Source organism: Peromyscus eremicus, chromosome 19 (genome assembly GCF_949786415.1).
Source record: "Peromyscus eremicus chromosome 19, PerEre_H2_v1, whole genome shotgun sequence".
Lineage (NCBI taxonomy): Eukaryota > Metazoa > Chordata > Mammalia > Rodentia > Cricetidae > Peromyscus > Peromyscus eremicus.
The window spans coordinates 44,622,953-44,633,936 of record NC_081435.1 but is presented as its reverse complement, the minus strand read 5'-3'; the positions used below and the strand labels follow the sequence as shown (position 1 = coordinate 44,633,936).

General features: G+C 44.3%; 1 protein-coding gene across 1 annotated transcript in view; it reads right to left on the bottom strand.

Moving 5' to 3' along the window:
• Positions 1-1,768: 1,768 nt before the first annotated feature.
• Positions 1,769-10,984, bottom strand: part of Lmnb1 (lamin B1) — a 44,652-nt gene continuing 35,436 nt past the window's right edge. Inside the window, exons 9-11 of the mRNA XM_059246214.1 lie at positions 6,568-6,687; positions 4,921-5,028; positions 1,769-1,990 (exon numbers count right to left, since the gene is read on the bottom strand). Of these exons, the coding sequence (XP_059102197.1) occupies positions 1,949-1,990; positions 4,921-5,028; positions 6,568-6,687 (270 nt within the window). The 3' untranslated portion in view covers positions 1,769-1,948. The remainder of the gene's footprint in view (positions 1,991-4,920; positions 5,029-6,567; positions 6,688-10,984) is intronic.

The window sequence follows — 10,984 nt, the reverse complement described above, 5'->3', positions numbered from 1 at the left end:
TTAACTGAATCCTGGATCTTTATTTTCATAAGATCACGTAATTACTCTACTGTATTACAACTGCTATTTTTTTCTTAATGCCTACCTAAAGTGTTGGTTTTTATATCATAATTAATCTGGTGGTAAAGAACCCAGGGTATGCGTGACGACAAGAACTCCATCTTGTGACAAAATATTTCACAACTGTGTTCGGCTGTCTTCCGTATCGCCATTCAGAAGATAAATCTGTGTTGAGAAGTTATCATTTCATCTGCTTCAGCAGACAGAATTTCTGACCCAGCATTTATCTTGTGTCTGCGACAGCAGCAGTGTGCGCAGTCAATCTGTGGCGCACAGTAATTTGGGGCTTTGGGAGTTATTTTCAAGTGAAAGCTGGTAGTCTTTACACAGCTTACTGCAGGAATATTTTAAGAGGAGAGCAAACACTGGCTTTGGGTTAGCTTCTGAAATATCATCCGTGTGTTCTAGGGAGGCCTCCGACATTCCGAACCGACGCTGCTAAAGCAATCACAGACAGAAACTCCTCAAATCCAACCAGTGATGCCTTAGTGATCACCACACGCCAGGGGCACCTGCCACAGCACTCTCGCATGTATGCCTCTCGGTCACTCCTCCAGCAGGGGATTCTTACATCAATTTCTTTTCCTTTCTATTTTAAATGAGAGTAAAAACAGACTCTCAAATCTCCTCACTTTCTCCTTCAACGTGCACACTTTCCTGTGTCTTCACCCACTGTTTCTGTGTGGGAAATCTGAAAGCCACTGTTGCTAAGCTAAAAAGCATGGTAAGTATTGAACATTCTATTATTACTGCCAACAGAGCACCGAGGAGCTCTGAACTCTGAATCCATCGCCTCCCTCCATTGTGAAAACATCACTGAAAAGTCCAGTTCACACAAGCCAATCAAACCTAAAACATTTCTACCCTGTCAAGATCTGTCTAAAGCTGTGGTTCTCAGCCTTCCTAACACTGCGACCATTTAAAACAGTCCCGTTTAATACAGTGACACCAACCATAACATTATTTTCATTGCTACTTTATACTGTAACTTTGCTACTGTTATGACTCTTAATGTAAATATCTGATATACAACCCCTGTGAAATGATCATCTGACAACCCCCAAAGGGGTCAACACCCACAGATTGAGAACCGCTGATCTAAAGAGTTAAAAAGGACAGGAGAGTAATAGTAAAACAGCTTTTTATTTGTTAATGTCGCATAAGAAATTTAAGCATGTTACACTATCTTAAAAAACACAACTAGAGCATTTGAAGAGAATCCCTCCCCCACCCTCTCCCCGCCTGCCCCATCCCCTCATGAATCAAGAATTAAGAGAAATAGCTGAACATACACAGCTTTTCGAAACCTCCATCCAGAGTGCTTACATGACGGCTAGATTAATATTGCCTTCTTACAAAAATTTCCTTCTCTTTCTATTTAAAAAAAATTTGTAACCTTGATCACTTGGTACAAAAAAATTTCATACAAAAGTTCAATATATTGAAAAAGTTGCTTTCCCCCTCCCGAACAGCACCGTTTTATAGAGAGCAGAGAATGATCAAGAGCAGACTGCCCAACTAGACAGAGCAATCTTCAAATTATGCCCGGACACGCAGTGGTATACTTACCCTCCCCACCCTTCCTTAAAAGAACTTAAAAAAAAAAAAAAAATACATACACACATACAAAAAAAAATGCCAAACCTTGAGGGCCCCTTTCCAAACAGTACAATTAGTTCAGTGTCAATATTCACATCTTGCAACAACGTGTATGGATAGGATTTCTTTTACAAAACTTTCAGTGTCAAAAAGGAAATTAAGGCCATCAGATTCGCAGCTTAAAAATTCACATAAAGGAAATACAAAAATATGCTGTGCTTCTGAGAAGGCTCTGCACTGTATCCAGGATTACCATGCTTCTGTCTCCAAAGACAGGTGAGTGACAGCTTCACATAATGGCACAGCTTCTATTGGATGATCTTGGGGCTCCCTGGGGAGAGGGGGGAACAGAAAGAAGACTCAGCACTAACATCACAAGGTTCCAAACACAAACCCTTTCTTTCAAACAGACACTAAACACCTGCATTACCTACTTAAAATGGGCCTGGTCACGTCTCACTCTTTTCAGCATTCTCCTAAGGGCTTACTTCAACAAATCCCACAACTGAGGTTTGTTTTTGTTTTTTTCCAAGACAGGGTTTCTCTGTGCAGTTTTGGTGCCTGTCCTAGATGTTGCTCTGTAGACCAGGCTGGCCTCGAACTCACAGAGATCCGCTTGGCTCTGCCTCCCAAGTGCTGGGATTAAAGGCATGCGCCACCACCACCCAGCTCACAACTGAGTTTTTAAAAACAAAGAACAAACAAACAAACAGCTGATCTAAGCCTGTAAACAATTAAGGATTTCTCACCTAACTCTAGTTACAACCATAGCAAGATCTGGGCTTAAATAAGGAAGAAAAAAAAAGGCGGCAAACGGGCTGGAGAGAGAGATGGTTCAGAGGTTATCAGAGGTTAAGCGCACTTGCTGCTCTCCCAGGACGACCTGGGTCTGATGCCCTCTGTAACTTCGGTTCCAGGGGATCCTATGCCCTCTTCTGGCCTCCACGGGTACTGCATGGTGAGGTGCAGGCAAAACATTCATACACTAAGACAAAAGGGTTTAACCCTTTAAAGCCTTAGGGCATTGCTCAGTGTCACTTGCCTAGCAAAACTCCCTCCTCCCTGTGTGACTTGTGACTCGCTCCTAATTAAACTAAAACTGAAGGTTTTCAGTCTCAAGGGGACTGGATCACTGTCACTGTGCTCGGCAGCTCCAATCCTTCCTCTTTTGAACTCTGAGGTTACTATCATCTGTGATCACAAGCACAAAGCCTCAAACACCTTGGACTTTTTCTTTTCTTCTCTCGAGTCTGCATTTACCTACTTCCTTAGCGGCTCTGGAGTCAGCCTCTAACTTAATTTGCCTAGTGATATATATTCTGACACTTCAGTTCTCCTTTGCTGCAGACTGTGGAGACAACGGCCCTGGGCAATGTGAAGCACACCGGCTCAGCAGCAGGCTTTCCACTTTACCTCTCCACAGACCCAACAACACACCTGACAACAGGTGGACTCAGCGCCATCACCACAGCACCCTAAGTAGCGGGGTGTGTGTGTGTGTGTGTGTGTGTGTGTGTGTGTGTGTGTGTGGACAGCTCCATGGGAGAGTACTTCCCTAGCATGCAGGAGTGTCCTAGCTCCTGGGTCTGACAAAATTGACAAGACATTCCACACCTCTTGGTCCCTCCCTCGCTCCCTCCCTTCCCGAGTGCTGGCTAGCCTTGGCTGACTTCTAGGAAACACAGGAAGGGCTCTGGGCCTAGCTTTTGGGAGGCCCAGGACTTGCATTTTCACCGACTTTTCCAGCTGCTGTTCTGTAAGAAGCTCATGCTGAACTAGTCAACCCTGAGAACCACACTGGACGGGTCCTTTCAGGCCCAGCCCTGGCCGGTCACACCACAGACTCATGGAACGAAGAATGACGGTTTTAAGCCCAAGTCTGGTGCATTCTACTGACAGTTCAAACTCTACCGTTTGTCCTTCTTTAATACTCAAATAATGGCCTATCCTTCAGAACACTGGCTGTCCAAGTAGCGTCTTCCACAGCTATTTACACCGACACCAGAGGCCTAGAATGCCTTCTCCAGAGCTGACCTGGCAGGATTCATGCAGATCACTTGTCCTCACATGTTAGTTCTCGCCTTTCTACTCACTGAGGTTTCCATGACCAGTAGGAAATGGATCTTGTGCTTGGTTCTCATTAAAGCCAAGTATAACATACTTCTCTTAACTATGCCAGCAAAATGACAAGACATCCAGATGAAATACAATCCCACAGGAGGTTACACCAGTGGGTTCCACGTGTCAAGTCAGCTGACAGCAGGGCTAGTGAAGCAAGACTGGTCTCTGAGTGAGAATGCTCCCCACAGGTTCATAACTGAATGCTCAGTCACCAGGGAGGGGCATCATTTAACCCATTAGAAGGATTAGGAGGTGTGTGTGGTTGAAGGAGGTGTGTTTCCAAAGCCCAGGCCAGATTCAATCTCAATCTCTCTCTCTCTCTCTCTCTCTCTGTCTGCTTACAGACCAGGAGGTTCACTCTCGGCTCCTGGTCCAGCTCCGTGCATGCCGCCATGCTCCACACCATGATAATAATAAATTTAAACACTGAAACTGTAAGCAAGTTCCCAACTAAATGTTTTCTTTCTTAAGAGTTGCCTTGGTCGTGGTGTCTCTACAGCAACAGAACACTGATTAAGAAACAAGGCCAACTTAGATTACAATTATGGAGACAAGTAGACAAGAGACGGATTAATGATCATGCGCAACAGCTTGAGAATATAAATTAGAGGCTCATTAATTATATTAATATATATTTTTCCAAATTTAATGAGTTAAAGCTGAATTTGGAGTTTATTTGAAGGGTTATACAAAGCCCAGGCATCAGCTGAACTCTCTCGCGATTACTTACTAACAGCAGTGAATCTGGCTCCACACTGGAGCTCAGTGTGACTCTAGGTTCTGTGTTCTGTTTAAGTTTATACGTGAATACTGCTCTCATTTAGTAGCACAAACTTTTCAGAATCCAATAAATAAGCTTCAAGGCATACGATCTAATTAATCTGTGCACTTGTAACATACATGTTTAGAACAACACATCATCTATACCAGAAAACAAATAACAAAAGTCAAGGTTGACAGAGAAAACAAATTGAAAAGCACTACCATCTTCCACTGCATCCAAGGTGCTACCCTGAGCACTCCTTTGCTGAGCACACACCCAGTGGGTGGACTGCTACTGCTCGGAGTCACGAGTAGCAAGAAAACCCACACAGTGAGTTTTCAGGCAAGTCCATTACTAAAAATTAAAACAAGTACTACCTGCTGGTAGAAACGCTCCTCCTCACCAACCACTCCAATGGGCTCTTCCTCCTCCTCTTCCTCTTCAGGTATGGTTGTCTTAAAGACTGTACTTCTCTGAGCAACCTCCTAAAAGCAAGAAAGCAAACTTCAAGTCAGAAGCCACAGGAAAGAGGCCCTTTCCTTTGCTTAAGAAACAGCACTGCTCCAGCAAGGATGTGTTAAGCCATTTTCATCAGCAGCTTTAGCTGGTGAATTCTGTGTAATTAGCAGCAGTTAGTAGACCTCCAATTTGTTCCTGCAGGGGAGCTACTGGGATCCAATTTGAAATACCTGCTGAGCAGTTTCTAACGCTTTTTATCCTGTTCTGTTACTGAAAATTCTGTGCCAGTCCTCTGACATACTAAATTCTCTATACAACTCAACATGAGTTCTCTTTAAGATTTCAGCTCCTAGCAAAGAAAAGGCGCTAAAGAAACGCTGATTAAAAGAAGCTGGAGGCCAACTGCTCTAACTCAAGGACCACGGTGGCTGCAGGACCACCTGAGCAGCCTGCAGACAAAGACAGCACCTTCCATTCATCAGGAAATGGGAGCAGGACAGATTAGCACTAATTACTAGTACCGTACCCCTGAGGTCCAGATGTATTGTAGGGAAACAGAGCTCTGACCATTCATAAAGGAGCAACAGAAAGTACCTGTTTCCACTCTCTACTAAAAGGTTCAAGTCCAAGTTGCTCTGCTGGAGAATGCTGAGCTGGGCAAACGCTGCCGTTCAAGCACAAGGCTAAGCTGATGGTCTAGCAGCCAGCAAAGAGTGTGTCCTAGAGTGCTTTGAGCATCCTAAGTCCAAAGGTCACTCACTCAAGAAAACTACTCCACAGCGGAATGACTTCAGCAGAAGCTTATCTGAGCTCTAACAGACTCCCTGGGTTAAAACAAGACGAAGAAACCTTGGAGCCGGCTTCACGTGAAGCCTATCCAAGGACATGTTTTGTAAACAAAACAAGGCTCTACGACAGGGTCTGTGTGGACATGCATTAGTGCTCAGGACGGAGGAAGCTAGAGGCTCAGCCAGAAGCTTCAGTTCTGTGAAGCCCGTCTTTACAAAGAGTCAATCAACCCCAAGCACCAGTCTGTTTTAACCAAAACAATAGCATTTTCCTGAGTCCTTACAGCAAACATCAAATGCAGCTAGTTTTGACTAGAATCCTAGGGCTCACATGGGTGAAAATACACACCACTATCTTACACTCAAGTTTTCTGAGCACAGAGAACTAGTATAGTAGGGTTGACCACACAAACATTTACTAGGCTAACAGTGTGAACATTTACAAGGTTAACAGCATAAGCATTTACCAGGTAGACATTCTGTATCAGATGCTGTTTGGATAAAATGTGAACATTCTGAGCTGAAATTACTCAAAGTCCCAAAGCCAGTGTGCAGTGGAAACAGACCAGGACCACTGGACCACTGGACCCTCCAGTGTCCGCTGTCAGTCCCCTCGGAGATGCTCTATGTTCACGTGTGGTGCTTTCCACTTTCTCAGTATCAATTACTTGGCAGCCTTGGTCTAACTGAAGCCTCGGGTACTTCACATTGCAATGGATTTCTGGTCAGAAGTCAGTCTGGTGAAATGGGGCCACAGTGGAACTACATGTACCGTACCTCTCCCTGAGAATTTTTCAGTACAACCTTCACATCTTCACCAGTGCCCCAAGAGTTCTGGTTCTTCCAGATGAGGTCAGTTGGAGGACTGGCTGTGACTCCAGCATTTGCAGCCCATATCTGGAAGAGAGAAAGGACATCAGGACACCCAGAGCCCAACTCACACACAACACTACACTTAAACTCTTCCTCTAAAGGTCTGTGAACTCTGCCCAGCTGCCCGTGGGCACCACAGCTCAGAGCTTCTGCAGGCCTCAGCTTCCTCACATGAAAAACACAGACACATGAGCCCCTGAAATCAAGCTGCCACACTCCAGCCCAGCCACCCCCCAAAACAGCTGCCCGGAACGAGTTTTCTTATTGTCTTCATCCACAATAATGGGCAACAATGGTACCTAGAATAGGTGGGATCACTGCTGATGTGGCGACCAGTACAAAGATGCCCGCTCACTCACTGGTACCATTAACAACCAATTGCTCTACGGCAGTGGTTCTCAACCTTCCTAATGCCGTGACCCTTTACTACAGCTCCTCATGTTGTGGTGATCCCCACCATAAAATTATTTCATTGCTACTTCATAACTAACTCTAATTTTGCTACTGAGAGGTGTCTAAGACCATCAGAAATATGTTTTCCAATGGCTGAGACCCACAGGTTGAGAACCTCTGCTCTATGGGCTTCATGGGTCACCCTTCCAAGAGACCCAGACACACATACATACATGGGTGTACACACCCCTCCAATTTCAAGAACAGTTGATGGTCTATAGCTAACAGCCTATCTGAAATATTCAGGAAGAGTAGCTCATCCCCAATTGGAGACAGTATCACAGTGCCCCAGCACATCTCAGATTATGCTCCACAGAGAATGCAGGAAATGTTCCAGGTAAAACATAATTGCTATTGAAATAAACCAAAGAAAATAAATGCATTCCCTTCATCGGCATGGAAATTCTGCCATGTTTTTTAAAGTATTCTTGGCAGAAGTAAACAGGTGGAATAGAAAAACCTGGCAATCAGAAAACGCCAGAACAGAGGGTTAGAGAGAGAGCTCAGCAGTTAAGTGTGCACTGCTCTTGTAGAGAACCCAGGTTCAATTCCCAGTACCCATATGGGCTGCTCACTGACCACATCCAACTCCAGTTTCAGGGCATCTGGGGTTGGCCCCGTGGGTATATGCATGCATGTGATGCACAGCACCTTATACAGTACAAAGACACACATAACTTTTTTTAAAGAGAAAAAGAAAACCTAGGTAGAAATCCTAGACAAATCATTATCCTTTGTGGTATCACTGTCCTCAGAGGCAGATATAACCAGTCCTAATCTTACGGGAAGTCTATGAATCCCCACGAGAAATACCCCTTGCTCCCTCTAAGTCATCTTCCTCTTAGAAAAACCAGGCTTTGTGGGTTTCACTCCTGCAGCAGCAGTACCTAAACCCCCATAAGGGGGTGCCTAGGCCTGTGCACCCCACAGAAACGGAGTTACTCCTCTAGTTCTGGGCAGAAAGGCCCATGGAAGCGTCGAGATCTTCCATGAGTATCAAAAATGGAATTTACCAGATGAAACTCAAAAAGGCGTCAGGACCTGAGCTGACTTTCAGGTACTTCTTCTTGTGACACTTTTCACTATCTACACAGAATCACACACTTGGTTTAGTGTGAGTAGTAATGTGTCAATATGCGGCTTAAGTGCCTGAAATGTGGCTAATCAAGTAAAAGATACGCTGTGCACCCCAGATCTCAAAAACTTAGGAAACAGCTAACGTTCTTAACTAATAATTTTGTATTGATATGGGGTTTTTTGTTTGTTGGGGGGGCAGGGTATTTGTTTTTTGACACAGAGTTTCTCTGTGTAGCCCTGGCTGTCCTAGAACTCACTATAGACAAGACTGGCCTTAAACTCATAGGTCCACCTGCCTAGGCCTTCCTGGTGCTGAAATCAAAGATGGGCACCAATATGCCCTGCTTTGATGATATTCTGAACAAAATAGATTAAATACAGTTCCATAATTAACTTTATACCTTTTTAAGTTTTTTTTTTTTTTTTTGGTTTTTCGAGACAGGGTTTCTCTGTGTAGCTTTGCGCCTTTCCTGGAACCCACTTGGTAGCCCAGGCTGGCCTCGAACTCACAGAGATCCGCCTGGTTCTGCCTCCCGAGTGCTGGGATTAAAGGAGTGCGCCGCTACCACCGCCCGGCCTTTGTAAGTTTTTAAAATATAACAATAAATTTTTAAAAGCATACACAGGGTTTTCATCTCTGTTCCATCTTCAGACTGATCCCTGCATTTGCCTTGTACAATGTCATAGGAAAATCTCCCTCACCACTATGTCCCAAAAAGCTGATCACACTTCATGTGAGCTGAAGAAAAACTACACTACATTATCTCATACACAACACCTCCAGGAACAATCTCTAGTCCCTGGGGTATATCAGCAGGTAAGGCAGATGATTGGCATAATGGCTCCACATTATGAGAGACAGAGAACATTCAAATCTAAACCTTCTGAATTAAAATACCAAATTCTTTCAAACACATTATGCAGTTTCCCTAAGACATATAACAGAACTAAGCAATCTTCTCTCATATAATTACTAAAGAGGAGAATAGAGCAGTTAGGATATTTGTTCTCATTTTCACCCATTATTACAAAATTAACACCTGCTATTTTCAGAGAGATGTCAAAGCTCTCTACACTTTAGAGAAGCTCTAACCTGCATTTTGAGCCTTTGATCTTAAACATTAAGGTTTGTTCTGATCAAAATTATAAATATGTGGGAGGCTAAGACAGAATTGTGAGCACTTCAAAGTCAGCCTAGGCTACAGAGGGAGCCCTAAGGAGGGAGGGGGAAGCTGGGTGTGGTGCCAGCCTTTAATCCCAGCATTTGGGAGGCAGAGGCAAACTGAGCTCAAGGCCAGCCTGATCTACAGAAGTTCCAGGACAGCCAAGATTACAGACACCTTGTCTCAAGAAAAAAAAAAAAATGTGCTAAAAATAAGTACCTATTTTCTTGAGACAGGATCTCATATAGCCCAGGCTGGCCTCATATAGCCCAGGCTGGCCTCAGACTCACTGTGGAGCTGTGAATGACTTTAGCCTCCTGACTTCAGTTCCCTAGTGCTAAGTAAGTGCACACTCAGTAGCACTTACTATTATTATTTTTCCTAAGGAATCCATAAAAACAATGAGTAGTCACATCTACATTCGTCAAGGACGCCTTCTTTGAGATCAATAAAGTTAACAGATTTGACTGTTTCATAATTTGCTTGCTAAGTAAAAACAAAGGAATCTTTTGTTAGCTATATGATTTATACTTCTCCAAAACTCAATGCATTACTACTGTTTAAAATGTGTTTTAAACACATCAATAGAAAGCGCAGTTAGGGTCAGATCAGAATGGTGTTTAGCCCAGCACTCTGGATAACCAGGGAACTATCCTTGCCTGAGAGGGCATTTTTTGTTTTGAGGGCTTGGGGGCCTGGGGGGGGGGGGGGGATGATGATGATGATGTCTGTCTATTTACATTTGTTCATTTGTGTGGTTGCTTCAGAGTCCAAAAGAGGGCGGTGTCAGGCCCCCTGAATTCACGGGTGGTTTAAAGCCACCTGATATGGGTGCTGGGACTCAAACTGGTCCTCTAGAAAAGCAAGTGGCTGTTTGGGGATTTTCAAGACTAGGTTTCTCTGTCTATCCCTGGCTATCTTGGAACTCTATAGACCAGGCTGGCCTCAAACTCAGAGATCTACCCGCCTCTCCCTTCCCAGCCCCGTACCACCATGCCTGGCTTTTTGTTTTCTTCCAATTATTTTTGAGATTTTTTCACACGAAGTATTCATGCCCTACACCTCGCTCCTCCCCTCCCAGCCTTTCCCATCTAACTTTGAGATTACTTTTTTTCCTTCTCTCCCCATCCAGGCAGTCTTGGGACTGGGGTGTGGCCAACCTCTCAGGAAACACATTACTAAAGGAAACTGAGTCTCCTTTTCCTATAGCTATCAAATGCCAATGGCTCCTCAGCTAGTGGTGAGGTTCCGTGTCTTACCTTCCTCTACGCTGGGATTTCACTGGAGCTGCAGAAAGTGCTTGCAACTGGTCCACCAGGCCAAGGACATTATCTGAGACAAAGTGTTGCTAATATGCTGACCAGGGTGGCTTTGAACTTACAATATTTGGCCTCAACCTCCCAAGTAGAAGAGTTGCAGGCATATGCAACCAACTATACCTGACTACTGAAGGACTTCTGTTAGAAATCCAATCCTGCAACTCCAACCCTGAAAACAGGTAAGGTTAAGGCAGAGCCAAGATAGCAGCACATTAAAGTTTGTCCAAGGTAATTTAGGCAGCTGCAGCTTTAGGCTGATGCTAGTATTAGCTTCCTACAACTCTTCATGCTGTACAGTATCCGGGATTG